Raw genomic sequence first — 21,295 nt, 5'->3', positions numbered from 1 at the left:
CGAGCAAGATGGACCAATGGCCTGACTCTGTATAAGGCAGCTAGCTACCTGTGTTCCTAAGACCAGCTTCATCAGGCATCTCTGGCCCCTGAACTGTTTCCAGTTGGTCATTATAAGAACTACTTTTTTACTTTAAGAAGTGCTCTTGGGTTTGCTTTCTTCCTCTTCCATCCCTACACTTCTTTCCTTGTGTGCCATGTATTTTACGTTGTAGGCCTGCAGACAGCGACAGTTATATCTGATTGTTTGTAAGCTGCCATGGGAGTCTTTGTGACTAAAGAGCAGGATACAGACACTAAATAAACACAGGTACTTCTGTCTCCTTCAACGTGTGCTATGCACAACCTTGGCTGCAATGCAGATAGAACTGGTGTTTGGGAATAGGGGTGTTGTGTAGTGCCATGCAAATTTTGCCAGCCAGCTGCATACCAGAACACCAACCTGCAGAAAAGGACCCCACAGACCCAGCATGTTCCATTTCACTGCACTTTCCAAATGCACATCCAATAAATCTGGACAAGCGGGTTCAAATGCACCCCCTCCATGGTCACAGGCTCACCTTAGGCCTTAGTCAATCAACTGTCTGTAAACAGGGAATAACAGGTTGCAGATAACCAAAAGACCAGGACAGTCCAAGACATTATGCCGCTTGAGATAGAGCAGCCTGATGCCCTCTCCCACCCCAAATCAAGTTGCAAAGCGTCCAAGGCCAAACTGAGGTATTTTAGCACCTAAGGCAAAAAAATCCAAACCAACCCACAAGCACCTTTCCCCCTTCCTGTCAGTAAGAATACAATAATAATAAATGGGTCAACAGTTAACAATTTGCTACTTTTCCATAACACCCAAAATCTGCTGCTGCATTTTGCCTAATGGCAAGGCTGGACCTGCAAAAAGACTGTAAAGCCCTCTGAACATTAAAAAAAAATCCAATTAAAGGCCTACAACAGAAACATTTGTGCCACATGAATGCTGTGAAGGCCTTGTATTAACTTTAATTCCATTATCTTAATGAGACAAGCCAGCAGGAAAGCCTACAGGGCGGGGGCGGGGGACGCATGGGTCTTTTTTATGATGATTTTCTGTGCCAAGTGGAACCATGAAGCCACTCCTCTAGCTCATGGTCACTCAAGTTACCTAAGCCTGTTTTGCTGTGGCAGGTTCACATTTTTCCACCCTGTGACATCCTTGGCCTTTGTTAGCTCTGGCAGTGCAAAGGTTGAGGTGTGGGCTTTGAGCCAGGCCCTCTGGTCAATCTTCTCCAGCATTCTCTGGTAGTGGCCATATTCCTTCTTCCAGCGGTTCATTTTCTTCTGCTGGTCATGCACAAACTTCTTCATCATCTGGTCAAAGAGATTGCCCATCTTCCTTTTGCTTTCTTCAATGTGCTTGAGCTTTAAGAAATCGGAAGCAACTGTTAGCAAAGTCACTTAAATAAACACAGACAAAAGTCCAGAGAGAAAAGTCTTAATAACACTCTAAGCAAGCTGAACCAAACCGGTGCATAATCTGAGGATTAAGGAACAGAGAGGTTCTATCTTTCTCCATTCATGGAAGAGAGACATATAACCAAACATACAGAAGGGAAAGCCCTACAAACTACTCAGCCAATCAGAGCTTGTGTGTGAAATTCATGCCACTCTACCTGGCCAGAAGCGGGTTTGTTGTGCTTGAACACAAAATCCAGTTGTGTAACCTAGGGGTGCATTCAGACGTGCATGTCACTGGATAATGTCATTAACTGCCCCGCCACCGCTGCCCTTTCCACGTATGTGTGCTTCTATTTCCCCCATGAAAAGAGCGGGGGGGGGGGGACATATGCCAGTATACTACCCCGAATTTCATTGCTTTACTCCCACAATTTTCCAGGTAAACTGGGGGCTGCAAACACATTTTCGGGGGCTCAAAAACATGGAAACAAAATGCCCAATATGCACTGTATTCCATTAGTTTTCCAGAAGTGGCTTTTGCGTTGTATGAAAGCTCAGATATAATGCTGAAATTAACAGGGAAGCGCTGGGGAAATGGGATAAACCGCTGTGCGAATGCAGCCAAAGTATTCCTGGTTTGGGAGCCATGTGGAGCTCTTTCCACCTCCACAACTCTGCTCATTCCTGTGGATGGAGTCGATTTGCAGGGACATTGTGTGCACAGAACGCCTTCTTCCTCCATTGACACAAAGGGAGCTTCTTGAACATAAAAGAGATAGAGGTATACAAACAAGTTCCCGGATACACAATAGCTATTTGGCTCACCAGCCTAAAGAAACATTCTCTTGCATTTGAAATGTAACACAAGCAGGAGGGCTCAGGTAAGGAGGTTCAATAGTGAGATGTACCTTGATATCATGCACTCTCTGGACACTGATGTTGTCACGAATGATCACCTTAGAAAGATGACTCTTGGGTAAAAACCTCTTTAAAACGGCTTCGCTGCCACTGAGCAAACTGCACGGGAGAGGCGCCTGGTTAGAACCGCATTTGCTACTGCCTCCCTCCAAAATTAAGGAAGTAAATACCACCAATTTAGGAATATCCACCTGCAGGCCTAGCACTTTTTTATTTCATACATTTATATACCTCAGGGAGCTCAAGGAAGTACAAATGGTTCTCCTTAATCACGATTTTCCCATCACAACAACCCTGTGAGGTAGGTTAGGCTGAGAGACAGCGACTGGCCTGCGGTCACCCAGTGAGCTTCATTGTGGCTGAGTAAGGATTCGAACCCTGGTCTCCCAGGTCATAGTCTGGCACTATAACCATTACACCACACTGGCTCTTCACACTGGTGTATTCTAGGAGCTAGGAGGAGGCTGAACGACATGCAAGTTAAATTTCCATGAGCCAGTTTCTCCTGCTCACTGGATGAAGGCTGAAATATTATGTTATGGAAGATTTGAGTGCGTTTTTATCTTTTTCCTGCAATGCTGATATAGCTGCCTTCTTATTTTTGTAAGCCTCTTTGGGGCGGGAAGCAAATAAACATTTTAAGATTTAAATAAACAAGGCAGTCCCTGGTTCGAACCTTGCCTTTCTAACCTCGTGACCTAAAGAAAAGTCAGGCCTTCTTTCTTTCTTTCTTTCTTTCTTTCTTTCTTTCTTTCTTAGTCTCAGGACCTCTGCAATATCTGAGCGATATTTATACTGCTATACATTGCAAGGTTATTGTAAGGATTTCAAGAGCATATGCAAAGTGCTTTGAAAATGCCCAGTATATAGGGTTTGGGGAGATCTGTTTCTGGGTCACTAGTTTTTTGTTTTAACCAATAGCATCTGTTATACGCACGACAGAGAATACTATTTTTTACATACACATAATATAAATCTTTATGTTTGTGGAAAGACAAAAAAAAACCCAACCCTCTTTCCTCTTCTTTCAACGAAAAAACTCTCAGAGAAGCTGAGCCACGGGGCTGCCTTGCAACCCCTAAAGGAGACACATAAACAAGCTTTATATTTGAGGAACAACAGATAAACCCTTCTTCCCTCCTGAAGCAAAATAACTCTGCAAATGCTCAGAGGCATGTCACTGGGGGCTGTCTTGCTACCCCTGAACATGGCATGCAATTCATGCAGACACTAAGTTGGGAAACGCAACAAAGCCTCTTCCCTCTTCTGTCAGGGAACGGCAGAACTCTGCACATGTTCAAGGGCCCTTCATCGGGGCTATGCAATGTTTACATTTGCGAAAGAGGGACCCCCCAAAAAAAATTTATTTTCCCCTTTCAGGGAGGAAAAGAACTCTGCACATGTTCAGAGGCAAAACGGGGCAAACTCCTGATTGAGAGGGGAGGGTGTCACGAGTGAAGCCCATCCCCTACCTCCCTGTGCCCTGGGGGGGGGGCTTGCCCCGCTCCCCCCATCCATCCATCCATCCATCTACCCCCTTTACCTGAAAAGCACCAGCACTTGGCCGCCGACGTGGGGCTGGAAGAAAGTGACCACGGCCGGCGGGGCGTCCTCGGGCTTCCCCGCCTCCATGGCGCCTCCCCTGACCGGGGACTGGACCGGACTGCGCTGAGCCATGGCTGGGCAATGCCTCCCCGCGGGAGGGAGCGGAGGTCACAATGGGATCGGGCGTTCAGAGTTGCCCTGGAAACCGGCCCCGGGGCTTGGAAGGGCTCAATGCCTTCTCGTTGCCGCCGCTGCTTCTGAAGCAGGAGGAGGAGGAGGACGAGGGGGCACCGCAGGAAGCGTCTGGGGTGGGCGGTGGGTAAGGAGAGCTCCCCGTCGCCAGGTCGAGAAGGGGTTTTGGTGGGGCGAGTGGGGCGCGGAGGAAGCGATGCGCAAGAATCCATCCCCAGTCAGGGAAGGATGGGGGGGGGAGAACCTCCATGTCCAAAGGCAGTCTATCTCTGAATGGCCATAACAACATTAGGAGAGCCTGCTGGATCCTGCCATCTAGACCAGCATCCTCTTCTCACAGTGGCCAACCTGAGGCCTGAGAGGGAAGCAGGACCTGAGCCCAAGAGGACTCTCCTGCGGGTTTTCCAGAAGCATTTCTGCCTCTGGCTGTGGAGGCACAGCAGAGCCATTGTGGCTAGTAGCCATCAACAGCCCTCTCCCCCATGAATTTGTTTGATCCTCTTCGAAAGCCATCCAAGTCGGTGGCCATCGCTGCCTCCTGCAGCAGGGAGTTTCATAGTTTGTGCTGTGTGAAGAAGTCCTTTCTGAACCTTTTCCAACCCTACAATGCCCTTTTTGATGGGAGACGACCAGAATTGTATACAGTATCCTAAATATGGGACGCGGGTGGCACTGTGGGTTAAACCACTGAGCCTCTTGGGCTTGCCAATCGGAAGGTCGGCGGTTCGAATCCCCATGACAGGGTGAGCTCCCGTTGCTCAGTTCCTGCTCCTGCCAACTTAGCAGTTCAAAAGCACGTCAAAGTGCAAGTAGATAAATTTACCTCTGGCGGGAAGGTAAATGGCATTTCCATGCGCTGCTCTGGTTCGCCAGTAGCGGCTTAGTCATGCTGGCCACATGACCCGGAAGCTGTACGCCGGCTCCCTTGGCCAATAAAGCGAGATGAGCGCCACAACCCCAGAGTCGGTCACTACTGGACCTAATGGTCAGGGATCCCTTTACCTTTACCTTTGCCTATCCTAAATATGGTCGCATCCTAGATTTGTATATTGGCATTATGACATTGGCAGTTTTGTTTTCAATTCCTTTCCCAATGATCCCTAGCGTGGGATCTGCCTTTTTCAAAGCTGCCATATACTGTATTGGGTTGACATCTTCATCCAGCTCTCTGCTGTAACTCCAAAGTGTTGCTCTTAGGCTGATTCAAACCAGAGGAGGATTTAGAGGAGACTGACCAGTTCACCCGCACTAGCCAAGAGGGTGCTGTAGGAGCCCCTGCAACAGTGACTTAGAATGGAAGACGAGAGGCAGGAGGGCACCGAATTTTGGCATTGCACAGGGCACTGCTAAAATCTGGGGAAAAACCAAGTCCACCATTGTTCAGACCCAATGATAATATATGTGCCCATTCACTCAGTTTGGAGAGGGTCCCTTTGCAGCCCTTTGCAATCTCTCTCTCTCTCTCTCTCTCTCTCTCTCTCTCTCTCTCTCTCTCTGGCAAATTTGGCCATCTCACTGCTCTGGCATATCAGTTTCTGAGCCTTGACAGGGTTTGGAGATGGGTTGTAGCTCAGTAGCTTACCACCAGTTCAGCCCCTCGCATCTCCAGGTGGGATTGCAAAGATCCTTGCCAGAAACCCTGGAGAAGTGGAGCAGAAGGGCCATTTAGCCTGGAACCTTGAACTCAAAACAAGTCCTTAAATTCTGACACTTAATTCACAGAAACAGAGAATCGCAGCATGCTGATTTCTAGGTAGTTAAGAAGGTGCAAGGCTCCTGATGCAAATTTGCATGTGCTGATTTAAACACATTGGTGCACAAATATACAGGTCTGAGCATATTCAAAGATGGCAAGGGTTATCAAAATAGCAACCATGCTTTTAAAGGGTTGCATCCAACTAGGATGCAATTCACGAGGATTTGCACTTGTGGTGCTAGCGAGGTGGTCCTAAACGATCCTGCTTTTGCATCTTCAGAAGCTTTGGGGTGGTCTCACTGTTTCATTTTCCAAAGGGTGCATATCCTGTAAGTTCCAGCTGGTAACTTTTCATACGACAAATGTTCCAAGTCACTATCCTTCCCTCCCTCCCACTTTTACTTGTATTATGCACTATAAGTTTAAAGCAGTATTGTTCCACTTTAAATAGTCATCATGGCTCCAACCACCCAAGAATCCTGGGAACTGTGGTTTGTTAAGGGTGCAGACAGCTAGGGCTGGCTACAAAGAACTTCATTTGAAATAGCTCCAAGTTTTCAATGTCTTTTTCTCCTTTTAGACATTATTGAAAGACTATGATGTTCAAGAAGTAAACGACTTCCTGAATCAGTGTGTCTGGGGGCCACGATAGATGCCGGTGGTGTTTGACCAGGAATATATACAGGTACAGGCAAAGAGGACTCACAAAGTGCTGCTGTTTTCCCTGGTAACTTTGGCAAGATTTGCAAAAATTGTATATAACGGCATATATCCCTCTAGAGTGGAACTCCGACCTCCATCAGCCAGCAGGGCTAATTGCCAGGGTTGATGGGAGTTGTAGTCCAACAACATTTGGAGATCTGCAGGTTCCTCCAGCCCTGTTCTCTGCAAGGGAAACCAGAAAAATTGGCAGGTTTTTTTTTATTCTTCACTGCCTTCACAACTTTAATCCTACGAATAATTCCCAACATTGAAGCAATAGCCAGTACTATTTTTCTAGAAAATGAGGTGCTAGGAGCTCACCAATAATTTCTCCCTTGTTCTCTTAGAATGGTGATAGTGCCTACCTGGGAGGTAAAAAAACCCCAAAAACCCTGGCGATAGCCACTGCTGGATATTGCACATTCAGTTTGCCTTTTCCCTTATTGTCTATTTTTTTCTAAAATTTATTTATACTTTTCAGATTTATACATTTCACTGATTTTACAATCCTTTTGACATTTCAAAACTTGACTTCCTTCCCCCTCTTTCTGCAGTTCCTTAAATTTATTTTTAATATCTTCTGCATATCCAAATTAACTTAATTTGCTCATTTATTCATCTTCTTTAAATATACAGTGGTACCTTGGTTCTCGAACTTAATCCGTTCCGGGAGTCTGCTCAACTCCCAAAACTGTTCGAAAACTAAGGCGCGGCTTCCAATTGGCTGCAGGAGCTTCCTGCACTCATTCGGAAAACACAGAAGCCATGTTCAGACATTCGGCTTCCAAAAAACGTTCACAAACCGGAACACTCACTTCCGGGTTTGCGGCATTCGGGAGCCAATTTGTTCGGGAGCCAAACCATTTGAGTACCGAGGTACCACTGTATACTCTTATGAAACTGCAGGTTAGTAGGATCATCCTGCCAGTGCTTTTATCTGTTTACAATGTGTCTGTAAATCTTCAATAAACCATTTCCATTCTTTTATAAAAAGCTTGATATGTTGCTTTCTTACTCTTCTGGTCAGTTTTGCCATTGCTGCATATTCCATAAGTTTTTGTATCCATTCTTCCTTTGCTGGGACTTCTTCTTCTTTCCACTTTTGGGCAAGTAACATTCTTGCCGCTGTAGTCGCATACATGAATAAGTTTCTATACAATTTAGGTAGTTCTGTCCCTATAATTCCCAAGAGCAAAGCTTCTGGTTCCTTTTTCCTCGTTGTCTAACCGGAAGCCTCATTTGCCTCCCCAAAGCATAGCGAGCAAGAATGATGCTTCCTGTCGTAGCTGATGTCTAAAGTTCGCCTTGATGAATGCAGTGTTTGGAACCATCCCCATCTTACTCAGGCACCCGTCTGTCTACGGCCTTTCCCGGATCACAAACAGCCTGTTCCTCAGTAATGGCGAGGCCGCCAACAACAAACTCTTCCTCTACGCCAACCAGATCACCACAGTTATCAACGTTTCGGTGGAGGTGGTCAACACTTACTTCCCAGACATTTACTACATCCACGTCCCCATAACAGACTGCCCCTCATCCCGCCTTTTGGACTTCTTTGACCCCGTAGCCGATAAGATCCGCGCTGTGGAATCAAACCAAGGCCGGACGCTAGTGCACTGCGCTGCGGGCGTCAGCCGCTCTGCCGCTCTGTGCATCGCCTACCTGATGAAGTACCACTCGATGTCTCTGGCAAACGCCCATGCCTGGGTCAAGTGCTGCCGGCCCATCGTCCGGCCCAACAACGGCTTTTGGCAGCAGCTCATCCAGTACGAGCAGAAACTCTTTGGGAAAACCAGCGTCAAGATGGTCCAGTCCCCGCTGGGGGTGATTCCTGACCTCTACGAAAACGAAGTCAGGGTCATGATAGCCTTGTGACAATTACAGAACTCGCGCCCTCCGGGAGAAGGGGGCTCAGCGGAGCTGAACGAACCCTGACGCTATCTTTACTAAGTGTGAAATTTTGCCCAACTCTGACCAGTGCAGAGCCCTATTGCCTGATGATGAAGAAGAAGGGGGTGGGATTGTCGATAAGGGGATGCTCTGTGTGTATGCGTGTGCCTTTTTCTTTTCTATACATAAAAGCGACAAAAAATTGAAAAAACAAGCAAACCATAGGCAAGCTCAGTTTGTGACTCCTTTGTGTCTCGTTCCAAAATAACAAAGCCTTCAGTGAAGAGGGAGAGTTTCTACTTTGGGAAACACCCAATGTTGCAGCAAAGCAGGACTGTAGTGCTTAGGGTTACCAGACTACATAGGTGCCAACTCTAGGGGGCCGGGGTCCCTTGCCCCCCACCCAGTAATTTTTTTCTGAATGATGCAGGTGGCTCTGTCGTCTAAACCACTGAGCCTCTTGGGCTTCCCGATCAGAAGGTCGGTGGTTTGAATCCCCGCAACAGAGTGAGCTCCTGTTGCTCTGTCCCAGCTCCTCCCAACCTAGCAGTTCGAAAGCACACCAGTGCAAGTAGATAAATAGGTACCGCTGTGGTGGGAAGGTAAACAGTGTTTCCGTGTGCTCTGGTTTCCGTCACGGTGTCCTGTTGTGCCAGAAGCGGTTTAGTCCTGCTGCCCACATGACCCAGAAAGCTGTCTGTGGACAAACGCCGACTCCCTCGGCCTGAAAGTGAGATGAGCGTTGCAACCCCATAGCTGCCTTTGACTGCACTTAACCGTCCAGGGGTCCTTTACCTTTATCTTTATCCACATTAAAAAATGACCATAATAGTTGTTGTTGTTAAATTTATTGCCTTCCCTTCACTGGCAGGTCCCAGGGTGGGTTAAAGGTAAAAGTAAAGGGACCTCTGACCGTTAAGTCCAGTTGCGGACAACTCTGGGGTTGTGGTGCTCATCTCGCTTTATTGGGCGAGGGAGCCGGCATACAGCTTCCGGGTCATGTGGCCAGCATGACTAAGCCGCTTCTGGCGAACCAGAGCAGCGCACGGAAACGCCGTTTACCTTCCCGCCTGAGCGGTACCTATTTATCTACGTGCACTTTGACGTGCTTTTGAACTGCTAGGTTGGCAGGAGCAGGGACCGAGCAACAGGAGCTCACCCCGTCACGGGGATTCAAACCGCCGACCTTCTGATCGGCAAGTCCTAGGCTCTGTGGTTTAACCCACAGCGCCACCTGCATGCCTTTTTCAGTGTTTACTGAAAGCTGAAGAATGAAGGTGCCAGGCACACTTCTGTGGGGCACAAATGCATTGCAGCATGAAAACAGAAGAATACCCTTAACAGCCACAATAAGCTTGGGCAGCACATCTTAGTCTATGAGATGCCTAGGGGAAAACACAATTCTCTAACTGGCATTGAAAAGATCTTTTTTACCTTTCATTTTCTTCTGGGGGCACAGCACCCTCAATATTCTCCTGCCCCCCTTCCTGCTTCACTCCCTCCCTCAGTCTGCTGCCTCCCCCCAGTCGGGTGCCACCCTCTGTTTCTGGCTTGCCTCCCAAAGGAGCAAGGAGGCACATGTGAGCGTACAGCATGTCTGTCCCCTGCCTGGCTGCCCATTCCTCCTTGACCCCCTTCCTTCCTTCCTTCCTTCCTTCCTTCCTTCCTTCCTTCCTTTCTTCCTTGCTTGATCTGTGTGGCATGGCAGGGAGCTGCCCAGTAGGAGCACACAGGCAGGCAGGCCAGCCAGCCAGCCAGTCAGTCAGTCAGCAGAACTAGTATTAGGTTCATCAATTGACTAGTACACAGAGCACCTATATTAATAAAATTGAACAATATGTTTAATTAGTAAAATAAAAGACTGCTTGCATTTTACAGTATTTCCTTAGGCCTCTTTACCCTCACCTTATTTCAGGCTACGGACCTGCACTAAGACTTTATTTGGAGATACTGGTTGCAAATGTCATGCTACGTACTTACCCAAGGGCAAGGCTAATTCAATTCAGTAGGGCCAAAGTAAGATGGCATAAAATTGGCAATGGAGCAAAGATACCAGGGATGTAAATTGTGGCTGCCCAGGTCAGGTCTCACACTGCTAAGCCCTAGCCCAGCCTGGTGACCACCAGAAGTTTTAAACTACAGTACAACTCCCATTACTCTCAGCCAGCATGGCCGTATGGTTCTGGAGCTGATGGGAGTTGTAGTGTAAAACTTCTGGTGGTCACCAGGCTGATAATAATTTTTATTAATTTTCAATTACCATCCAATAACAGCCTCATTGTAACAATACCAAATTATAATACAATTGCTAATACCAATCTTTCAAATACCGAATTATATATTGTAGTCCAAAACATCCAGCAGACGTTTGGTTGGGTGGGCAGAAAAGGTCATAGCAGATCTAAAAAGCTGTCACTTGAGGTAGAAGCTTCACCAACAACATCAATCATGCAAAAAGATTCTGTGTAGTCCTACTGATGCTCACAGAGATGAACCACCACTGATTTAGTCTGGATGCAAACCACAGAATACAGATAGAGAAGTGCTCAAAATAAATTAGAAAACAGGTTGTTCCTGGGCACATTTTAAAGAATCGTACAAAAACAAGATTGTTTTGATGAACAGAAAGGCACAAGTCTGGTTTCACACAATCTTGTTTTGTCTCTCCAAAGATACTTCCCACCAGCAATGAAGCCTTGGGAGATGATTCTGTAGCCTTCGAAAAGTCTCTGTTTGTGTCTCCAGATCTTCTTAACCTCCAGAGAAACTGACGACTGGAGTACATTCAGAAAGTTGGGGGTGGGGGGGAGAAAAAAGAATCACGTCCCTCCTGGCAAAGTGGCATCCACACAGTTCAGCCAGAAATTGGCACAGCTGGCATGATAACAGCTACCTTCATACATAATAGGATCTGAGTTTCCAGAACTCACCTGAGAAGGCAAAGAAAAATAAATAAGGCCTTTTCGGTCACGGCTTGTATGCAGGATACCCTTCCCAGTGTGATCCACCTGAAACCTTCATTAAGATCTTCGCAACGCCAGTTAGAGAATTGTGTTTTCCCCCAGGCATCTCATAGACAAAGATGACGTTTTGTTAGTAGTGTGCTGCCAAAGTTTATTGTGGCTCTTAAGGGTGTTCTTCTGTTTTCATGCTGCAATGCATTTGTACCCCACAGAAGTGTGCCTGGCACTTTCATTCTTCAGCTTTCAGTAAACCCTGAAAATGCTCCTCTTTAAACAAGCCTTGAACACCTGAGATGTGAGTTTTCAGGACCCACCATATTCCTCTGACTGTAATGTTTCAACAGTTTTTAATTCTGCATTTTAAGCTGATGTAACCCACCCTGGACGTGGGTGGCGCTGTGGGTTAAACCACATAGCCTAGGACTTGCCGATCAGAAGGTCGGTGGTTCGAATCCCCGCGACGGGGTGAGCTCCCATTGCTCGGTCCCTGCTCCTGCCAACCTAGCAGTTCGAAAGCACCACAAAGTGCAAGTAGATAAACAGGTACCGTTCTGGTGGGAAGGTAAACGGCGTTTCCCTGCGCTGCTCTGGTTCGCCAGAAGTGGCTGAGTCATGCTGGCCACATGACCCGGAAGCTGTACGCCAGCTCCCTCGGCCAGTAAAGTGAGATGAGCACCACAACCCCAGAGTCGGCCACGACTGGACCTACTGGTCAGGGGTCCCTTTTACCTTTAACCCACCCTGGGACCTGCCAGTGAAGGGAAGGCAATAAATTTAACTACAACTATTATAGTCATTTTTTAAATGTGGATAAAGGTAAAGGTAAAGGACCCCTGGACAGTTAAGTCCAGTCAAGGCGACTATGGGGTTGCGGCGCTCATCTCGCTTTCAGGCCAAGGGAGCCGGCATTTGCCCACAGACAGCTTTCCGCATGAAAGACTGCTTCTGGCGCAACGGGACACCGTGACGGAAACCAGAGCACACGGAAACACAGTTTACCTTCCCGCCACAGTGGTATCTATTTATCTACTTGTGCTGGCGTGCTTTCGAACTGCTAGGTTGGCAGGAGCAGGGACAGAGCAACGGGAGCTCACTCTGTTGCGGGGATTCGAACCGCCAACCTTCTGATCAGTGAGCCCAAGAGGCTCAGTGGTTTAGACCACAGGGCCTCCCGCGTCCCTTACATTTGGATAACAAGCAACTAAAATACTACTACCAAATAGTAGTAGTCGTGATGGTGATAAGAATAGACATGCTTATAATACTCATATCCCAACCTTTTTTCCCAAGGAGCTCAAGGCAGTGTAGAAGGTTCTCCTCACTTAATCCCCACAACAACCTTGTGAGGTAGTTTGGCTGAAAGGCAGCAACTAGCCCAAGCTTCATGGCTGAGTGGGGATTCAAACCCTGCTCTCCTAGGTCCCTAGTCTGGCACTTTTAACACCAGCATCTAGAGGACCGCAGATTCCCCATTCCATGTGTGAAACAAATTAAAAAATGAATAAGCTCACCTGGGGCTCCCGCTTCACCTCAGTTAGGCAAACCCCACAGACTGGTTCGGGTGCTAGGTCAGAAGCTGACAAGCGAGAGTCACTTTCACCAGATGCCTCCAGCAGGTTAACATTCTGTAAGCAAAGTCAACACAGTGGGGGGGGCACCCAAAGTGTCAGAACCTGGCTTTCTCTGCCCCACAGCCCAAATCTGCAACCCCAGGCACTTGGTCAAGGATCAGAACTCTGAAGAGGCATGCTGCCAGTCAGAGTAAGCAATGCAGAGAGAAGATGGTGAAGAAGGTTGTAGCTCATTGATTGAGCACTTGCTTTGCAAGCAGAAGGTCCCAGGTTCAAACCCCACCATCTCCAGGTAGGGCTGGGAAAGACACCCTGCCTGAAACCCCAGAGAGCTGCTGCCAGTCAGTGTAGACAGCACTGAGCTCAATGGACCAAGAGTCTGATTCAGCACAGTGAATGGCTGTAGCTCATTGGCAGAAGACCTGCTGTGCATGCAGAAGGTCCTGGGTTCAATCTCAGAATTTCCAGGTTGGGTTGGGAATGTCCCCTTGCCTGAAACCCTGGAGAGCTGCTGCCAGTCAGTGTGGGCAATACTGAGCTAGATAGACCAGTACTTTAATGAAAGGCCATGTACCCAGAAGAACAGAATGATCCGATGGTGTGGACATTCCTGAGCTAGATGACCCAGTTCTGTTTGACAGCTTTCTATCTTCCTAAGGGACAAATAAATAAGCTGCTGCTTATTTCACTGCCGGAATGATGACACCATTTCACAGAGTGCTGTTGACCAAGCCTCAGCAAGCCGTCCAAGTGTCCCAGTTTTGACAGTCCCAGGTTTACAGAAGCCATCCCAGTTTCTGATTGGATCCCAGAGTGTCCTGCTGTTCCTTAGGACGTCCCTGTTTTCATTGGAGAATTGTTGGAGGGTATGTAAACAAGCTGTCATCAGAAAGAAACCCACCAAATAAGCTAAGCAGAGGGAGAGGTGGGGTCAGCACTAGCCCTTGCCTCCGGTGTTCTTCATGTATCCACTAAGACATCCTTAAAGGTAAAGGGACCCCTAACCATTAGGTCCAGTCGTGGCCGACTCTGGGGTTGCAGCGCTCATCTCGCTTTATTGGCCGAGGGAGCCGGCATACAGCTTCCGGGTCATGTGGCCAGCATGACTAAGCCGCTACTGGCAAACCAGAGCAGCGCTCGGAAACACCGTTTACCTTCCCTATTTATCTACTTGCACTTTGATGTGCTTTTGAACTGCTAGGTTGGCAGGAGCTGGGATCGAGCAACGGGAGCTCACCCCGTCGCAGGGTTTTGAACTGCCGACCTTCTGATCGACAAGTCCTAGGCTCTGTGATTTAACCCACAGCGCCACCCGCGTCCCAAGACGTCCTTACCAGCATCTGGAATACAGAATGGCCAAAGGCGAGAAAGGACAGGAGGTTGTTCCAGGCCAGATCCACCTTGCGCAGGCAATGCAGCAGGGCTTCGCTCTCCGCTCTCCGAGCCTTCATCCCTTCTTCCAAGCGCTTGGAGACCCGGTACACTTCCGACAACCCTGGATGCAAAAAAAGAAACAGCAAGGAAAGTCGCCCTCTGCAGCTGTTGGGATATAGATTTGCACATGCACAAGCATAAACCGGTGGAGTGGAGTTACTTAGAAAAGAATTAGAGAGGGAGGATATCACCTCTGAGGGTTCAAGTCACATATTGCAAGCCTTGCTGCAACAGCCACTTCCCAAAGGCCACTGTTTTGTCAGATCCAGCTTACCTATCGGCAAATTTAGGCTGCCAGTGGCTCATCTAGGCTAGCATCCTGCTCTCACAGTGGGCAACCATATGCCCATTATGGGATGCCCACAAGCAGGACCCAAGCACAAGAACCCTCTCTCCTCCTACGCAGTGGTGTAGCATTGGGGAGGGGCTACAGGGGCAGTTGCAAATTTGTTAGCGGAGCAAAATTTCAACACCTGGTGCTGTCTCAATACAGTTGTGCAGAAAGGTAAAGGACCCCTGGACGGTTAAGTCCAGTCAAAGGCGACTATGGGGTTGGGGCACTCAGCTCGCTTTCAGGCCTAGGGAGCCAGTGTTTATCTGCAAACAGCTTTCCAGGTCATATGGCCAGCATGACTAAACCGCTTCTGGCGCAATGGATACCGTGACATAAACCAGAGCGCACGGAAACGCCGTTTACCTTCCCGCTGCAATACTTGCACTCTGGTGTACTTTCAAACTGCTAGGCTGACAGGAGCTGGGACAGAGCAACGGGAGCTCACTCCGTCACAGGGATTCAAACCACCAACCTTCTGATCAGCAAGCTCAAGAGTCTAAGTGGCTTAGATCACAATGCCACCCACATCCCTTTTTTTTTCTTCTTTCAGCTGTGCACTTCCCTAGCTGGGATCTAATGAAAATGGCTTCTCCATGTGAACCAGGAAGTGACCTCTCCAGTCAATGGAAATTACTCTTCTTATCTCTACAGCTGCAATCTCCAGCGAATGCAGCTGAATTTGCATGCGTACTCCATCCTTTTCCGTCCATTTCCCTCCCTTCCCTCCACATGGCCCCGGGCCTTGGCAACGCAAGCTACGTCACTGCTCCTGAGCTTTCCAGCAGCTGTTATTCATTGTCTCCAACCATGAAGGCAGAGCATAGCCATTTGTTAGCCTTTTCCATGAATTTGTCTAATGTTTTTTAAAGCTATCCAAGTTTCTCGGCTCCCACGGCCTCTTGTGGCAGCGAGTTCCATAATTGTGTGAAGAAGTACTGCCTTTTGTCTCTCAAATCTTCCAACATTCAGCTTCACTGAATGGCCCCCCAAGCTCCGGAAAAGGGAGACCAATAGGCAGTAAAGGTTGTGACAGTAGAGGGCCTTTTTTTATAGGCACAAATCCATACCATACCCAGGATATATGCAGTCCCTGGTGCAGACAGCAGCACCTCGCTGCACACAGATGGCTGACTGATGCCCGTGAGGATTTCATTGGCATTGCTGAATACCTGCAGGGGAAAGAGGGAGAGAGACTGTAACCAAAGTCCTTGGTATGTTCATCTCTGCACACCAGAGCTGGATCACTAGCAACAGCAAACTCTGAAATGCAGGCAGTCGTCACAGCAATCCAAACAGCAACACTCCTAAGATAATGCGACAAAAGTGAGCTTTTGAACGATGCAGACATTGTAGTTTCAATAGAAAGTCAGCTTTCTCCCTCATTCCTGCACTGCTTAATATCCAACCTGATGAAGAGTTCTGCTGGACTCAGAAGCTTGCTAGCTACTGCATGACGTTTTGGCATCTTTAAAAATAAAGGTTTCTTTCTTTTTTCTTTTTTTCTCCCCAAAATAAAAGTGGCAGTTTTAGCCCTTAGCCACACATGCTAATACCCTGCCTCCTCTTCCTTTATTTTGGGTGCTTCCAGACAGCTGCTGCTTTAGCAGTGTATCGAACAGGCATATCAGCAGATTCAGCTTGTGCTACTGAAGTGGACTCTGGTGCACCAAACTCTCTTCTCCCTCAAAATAAAAACCACACTTTTTGCAGTAAGGAAAGTGATGGGGAAATGCACGGGGCAATAATTGCTTGGTACAACATCTTATAACCACCCCACCAAAAAATCAGAATGAACGCTAAGTAGAGAGGATTGCCCGGAAGCAATTTAGGGGCACTTTTCTCTAAGAGAAAAGTTAAATCTGCCTCATTCCCTTAAGGCAACTACCTTGAGGGCTAGAAGCTTTGCCAAAAGTGGGGAAAGCAATTAAGGTTTTTCCCCACTTTGTAAAGCGAGCTACTTTCTGTACTCTCAGACACCCTCCTCCATCCAGTCAAGCAAGAAGCATTATCAGAATTCAAATGCCCATCCCAGCCAGACGAAAACACTCAAGGAGTTTGCAGAGCGGGTGTTTGTGTGTCCTATGGAGAGTCCAGATGAAGAGGCTACGGGTTTCACAGGTGTGCCGAGTCTGGACATTCTGGTGCATCCCTGTGTGCTCACAGGAGCCTTTAAGGCTCTACAAACTATGAAGCATTAACTAAACCCAAGCATTCAAAGAGGGAGGAGCAGCCATGGCTCAATGGCAGAGCACACATTTTGCCTGCACTACAGACCACACTATGTTTAGTCTGTGGTACCCCCAGTTGAAAGGATCTCACAAAGCAAGTCATCGGAAGGATCTTGATCTCCTGGAAAGGAAAACTGCTGCCAATCAGGATGATTCAGCTAGATGGACCAATGGTCAGGTTCAACATTAGACAGATTGTTCATGGGGCAGGGTGTGTCCTGGGGAGAGTCTCAAGGGCCATTTATTATTATATTATTATTATTAATGTCACACACACACATATATATATATGTAATCTCAAAGTGGTATACAGCATATTAAAACATCAATAAAACAATCCAGAATCAAACATTTTTGGAGAAAGTCAAATAAAGAGTATACAGTCAAAACAACAGCTGTGGATTAAACCACAGAGCCTAGGACTTGCTGATCAGGAGGTTGGCGGTTCGAATCCCCATGACGGGGTGAGCTCCCATTGCTCGGTCCCTGCTCCTGCCAACCTAGCAGTTCGAAAGCACGTCAAAGTGCAAGTAAATAAATAGGTACCGCTCCGGCGGGAAGGTAAACGGCGTTTCCGTGAGCTGCTGTGGTTCGCCAGAAGCAGCTTAGTCATGCTGGCCACATGACCTGGAAGCTGTACGCCGGCTCCCTCGGCCAATAAAGGAATATGAGCGCCACAACACCAGAGTTGGCCGCAACTGGACCTGATGGTCAGGGGACCCTTTACCTTTTTAAAATATTATCCTAAAGATTTCAAAATAAAACATTACAAAGGTGGTCAACTACAGAATACATATTTAACACAGACGAAGTTAACAACAACAACAAAAAGATTTAACATTTTTTAAAAAAACACAACAGGACTTCAGGGCCACATTCAGGGCCTGGTCCAGCCAATCATTCAGAAACTGGTTTTGGGAAGAGCAAATATTTAGCCAAAGAAGAGTTGGAAAACCAGTTTTGTCCTGACTGCATTTGTTGAATGTGCAGGAATTAAACAGAGATTTGAGGGAGGCTTTTAAAAAATCCTCTCTTAGGGTTTCAAGCACACCAAAAATTACTATTTCTCCAATCTGTTGGTTCCTATATAAGATGATGAGTGCCTTCTCTCCCTCCAGACTTGACGCTTGCCACAGAGAAGGAAAAACAACACACTGGGAACCTGGGAGCAAAAACCAAAGTTATGCAACACATAAAGCACACTTCTTTGAAGGGCGCTGAGTCCCCAAGAGAATTGAAACGAATCAAAGGGCTGACCCACATATGCCGGTGCAATGACTACGTTCAACCAGCAGAGGGGGGAAGATGCCAAACACACCGCCAGGCAGTAAAAAATAACAATCCCGCAATCAACACTTGAAAGGGTTTTTCTGTCCCAGATGACTGAAGGAGTGGAGAAAGTGACAAAGGACAGGAACGAGGAATGCAAAACAGGGCATAGGTTTAACTTGTAAGAATAGGAGAGAAGAAAGGCTCAAAACTGCCCATATAAGCCACACCAGGCTAAAAGGTATAGGACCCCTGGACTGTTAAGTCCAGTCAAAGGCGACTATGGCCTGACCCTAACTGCCTGCGGACTGTCTCGCCAGAGTGGTACATGATCTGGTTATCTCCCGCTTGGACTACTGCAATGCGCTCTACGTGGGGCTACCTTTGAAGGTGACCCGGAAACTACAACTAATCCATAATGTGGCAGCTAGACTGGTGACTGGGACTGGCCACCAAGACCATATAACACCGGTCTTGAAAGACCTACATTGGCTCCCAGTACATTTCCGAGCACAATTCAAAGTGTTGGTGCTGACCTTTAAAGCCCTAAACGGCCTCGGTCCTGTATACCTGAAGGAGCATCTCCACCCCCATTGTTCAGCCCGGACACTGAGGTCCAGCGCCAAGGGCCTTCTGGTGGTTCCCTCACTGTGAGAAGCCAAGTTACAGGGAACCAGGCAGAGGCCTTCTCAGTAGTGGCACACACCCCGGAACGCCCTCCCACCAGATGTCAAAGAGAAAAATAACTACCAAACTTTTAGAAGACATCTAAAGGCAGCCCTGTTTAGGGAAGCTTTTAATGTTTAATAGGTTATTGTATTTTAGTGTTTTGTTGGAAGCTGCTCAGAGTGGCTGGGGGGGCCCAGCCAGATGGACGGGGTATAAATAATAAATATTATTATTATTATTATTATTATTATTATTATTATTATTATTATTATTATTATTATTGGGTTGCAGCGCTCATCTCGTCTTCAGGCCAAGGGAGCTGGCATTTGTCCACAGACAGCTTTCTGGGTCATGTGGGCAGCAGGACTAAACCGCTTCTGGCGCAATGGGACACCGTGACGGAAACCAGAGCGCATGGAAACGCCGTTTACCTTCCCGCCACAGCGGTACCTATTTATCTACTTGCACTGGTGTGCTTTCGAACTGCTAGGTTGGCAGGAGCTGGGACAGAGCAACGGGAGCTCACCCCGTCACTGTGATTTGAACCGCCGACCTTCCAATCGGCAAGCTCAAGAGGCTCAGTGGTTTAGACCACAGTGCTACCCATGCCCCATACCTCCAGCTGTGTTGCCCCCACTGTTTCAGACTACAACTTCCATCAGCCCCAGTCTGCACAGATGTTTATTGATTATAGGCTTTTGCTGTTGTTTTACTGGGTCTCTTCTGAGGGTTATTCTATGGTTCTTATTGTAATGTATTGGTGTTTTCATCTGACGTTATGCTTTGTGTTCTAGGTCGTTTAGAGGCTCTTTATGCAGAAAGCAGTTAATCAATTGAATATATTGCTGCCCAAAGCAGTTGGAGGGCACTAACTTATTTCCACAGGGTGGGGGAGAAGATATGCCTCTGCTTGTAGTGGCGGATCAATCACCATACCTGGGACGGTAGCCTACTAGCAAATTCAGAAGTGCAGGGTCCCTTAATTATAGATATGAGAACATTGTGGCTAATAGCCACCAGTAGCCTTACCTTATGGATCTGCTGCAAGCATCTCATCAGATGGGCAGCCTCAGAGTTCATCAGCCTTGAAAGGAATGAGGAAGAAGTTAAGAGTAATGTAAACTGTAAGTGGCCGAGGGGTTTCACCCACCATTGCCCCTCTTCCTCCTGCCTCTGGCCATGGACAGATTAACATAAAGTAAGTGTAGCAGCTGAATCTTTCCCCATTACTTTATCTCCATGTCAGGGAAAGCTTTGCCAGTGCATCTGTTGAAGACACTGGAGGAGTATGAGTTGAGGCTCAGTGGTAGAGCATCTGCCCTGTATGCTCTGCCACTTTTAAAACCATAAGGGCTAGAATCTTAATTCATTTTTAGGGGAAGGACGGTAGCTGAATGGTAGAGCATCTGCTTTGGACGCAGAAGGTCCTAGGTTCAAACCCCAAGGGCGTCTCCCAGTAGGACTGGGAATGTCCCCAGTCTGAAACCCTGGAGGGTTGTTGCTGCTGCCAGTCAGTGTAGGCAATACTAAGCTAAATGGACCAGTACTTTAATGAAAGGCCACGTACCCAGAAGAACAGAATGATCCGGTTTTCCTGTAGTGAAAAGAAAACCCGAAAGAGTCCACTGGCACCTTTAAGACTGCAACTTGACAAAGCAGGCAGTGGTCCATCAAAGTTTTTTTCTTACCCAGCAGGTTTGTTAAGCGTTCAAGGAAACACAGGAGTGTGGAGATAAAAACAGCCACTAATTCCCGCTGTTTGCAGGAGACAGACAGCTGAAAGGTGTTCTTTCCCCTCGCTTCTAAACAGCCTGGCTGCTAACTTCACATCTGAGTGTTTAATGCAGCCGGCGCTCAACCTGGCAGTTTCCAGATGTTTTGGCCTGTTGTTCCCATCATCCCTGCCCGAGGGCTGGTGGGCACTGCAATCCAAAACATCTGGAGAGCACCAGGTTGGGGAAGGCTGATGTAATTCTTCCACACCCAAAGGGGATAGATTTCTTGAATGTCAGATTGCAGCACTTACTGCTTTTTTAAAAACAAAACAAACAATTAAGCACGGCTTCATGGGTTTTGAGCACACCACACATCCTTATTGCTCTGAATTTCTCTCTCCAGCAACACACACACACGCACACACACACACACCTGTCAGTCCACCTCGAAACAAAATCCCCAGCTTCTTTAAACTCCTGTAATGTAGGAGAGAAGCCCTTGACCTACCTGGAGAGACAGGTAAGTCCTCTGCAGCTGGAATTCAAAGGTGTTTTCTGGATGAGATAAGTGGGCAAGCAAACGACTTTATTCCTTTCTCCAAAGGAAAAGTACTGAACAGGAACCTGGCTGATTCTTTACCGATTACAGGAAGTTTGCTTTGTGCTACTCCAGAGTCAGCTGACAAACTCTGGATTCTGAGCAAGCAAGTTTTCCCACCTGAGCTCAATGTAATCTCTT

At 47.5% G+C, this 21,295-nt stretch overlaps 3 protein-coding genes across 3 annotated transcripts; 1 reads left to right on the top strand and 2 right to left on the bottom strand.

Annotated features, from left to right (window-relative positions):
• Positions 1–970: 970 nt before the first annotated feature.
• Positions 971–4,040, bottom strand: C16H5orf52 (chromosome 16 C5orf52 homolog). The gene is made up of 3 exons (XM_053369252.1): positions 3,892–4,040; positions 2,339–2,447; positions 971–1,394 (listed from the first exon to the last, which is right to left on the bottom strand). Exons 1-3 carry the CDS (start codon positions 4,023–4,025, stop codon positions 1,134–1,136), a joined length of 504 nt encoding a protein of 167 aa, XP_053225227.1. The 5' UTR covers positions 4,026–4,040; the 3' UTR covers positions 971–1,133.
• Positions 4,041–4,127: 87 nt separating this feature from the next.
• Positions 4,128–8,607, top strand: DUSP18 (dual specificity phosphatase 18). Its single transcript, XM_053369251.1, has 3 exons — positions 4,128–4,212; positions 6,362–6,466; positions 7,737–8,607. Exon 3 carries the CDS (start codon positions 7,792–7,794, stop codon positions 8,356–8,358), a length of 567 nt encoding a protein of 188 aa, XP_053225226.1. The 5' UTR covers positions 4,128–4,212; positions 6,362–6,466; positions 7,737–7,791; the 3' UTR covers positions 8,359–8,607.
• Positions 8,608–10,168: 1,561 nt separating this feature from the next.
• Positions 10,169–21,295, bottom strand: LOC128404159 (synergin gamma-like). The gene is made up of 6 exons (XM_053369568.1): positions 21,065–21,295; positions 19,871–19,925; positions 15,748–15,844; positions 14,242–14,402; positions 12,848–12,961; positions 10,169–11,303 (listed from the first exon to the last, which is right to left on the bottom strand). The coding sequence occupies exons 2-6, from the start codon at positions 19,919–19,921 to the stop codon at positions 11,193–11,195; spliced, it is 534 nt and encodes a 177-aa protein (XP_053225543.1). The 5' UTR covers positions 19,922–19,925; positions 21,065–21,295; the 3' UTR covers positions 10,169–11,192.

Source organism: Podarcis raffonei, chromosome 16 (genome assembly GCF_027172205.1).
Source record: "Podarcis raffonei isolate rPodRaf1 chromosome 16, rPodRaf1.pri, whole genome shotgun sequence".
Classification (NCBI taxonomy): domain Eukaryota; kingdom Metazoa; phylum Chordata; class Lepidosauria; order Squamata; family Lacertidae; genus Podarcis; species Podarcis raffonei.
Note: the sequence above shows the minus strand (reverse complement) of the source record. Positions and strands in the feature narration are given on the sequence as shown.

Bases quoted from the DNA above. Each gene is read 5' to 3' on its own strand.
- C16H5orf52 (XM_053369252.1), bottom strand. From the start codon at position 4,025: ATGGCTCAGCGCAGTCCGGTCCAGTCCCCGGTCAGGGGAGGCGCCATG. The intron at 2,448-3,891 runs GTAAAGGGGGTA...TCTCCCGTGCAG, and splicing joins CAAGTGCTGGTGCTTTTCAG to TTTGCTCAGTGGCAGCGAAG. The intron at 1,395-2,338 runs GTACATCTCACT...GATTTCTTAAAG, and splicing joins AGAGAGTGCATGATATCAAG to CTCAAGCACATTGAAGAAAG.
- DUSP18 (XM_053369251.1), top strand. From the start codon at position 7,792: ATGAATGCAGTGTTTGGAACCATCCCCATCTTACTCAGGCACCCGTCT.
- LOC128404159 (XM_053369568.1), bottom strand. From the start codon at position 19,921: ATGAACTCTGAGGCTGCCCATCTGATGAGATGCTTGCAGCAGATCCAT. The intron at 15,845-19,870 runs GTAAGGCTACTG...TTTCCCCTGCAG, and splicing joins GCTTGCAGCAGATCCATAAG to GTATTCAGCAATGCCAATGA. The intron at 11,304-12,847 runs GTGAGCTTATTC...TTGCCTTCTCAG, and splicing joins AGGTGAAGCGGGAGCCCCAG to GTGAGTTCTGGAAACTCAGA.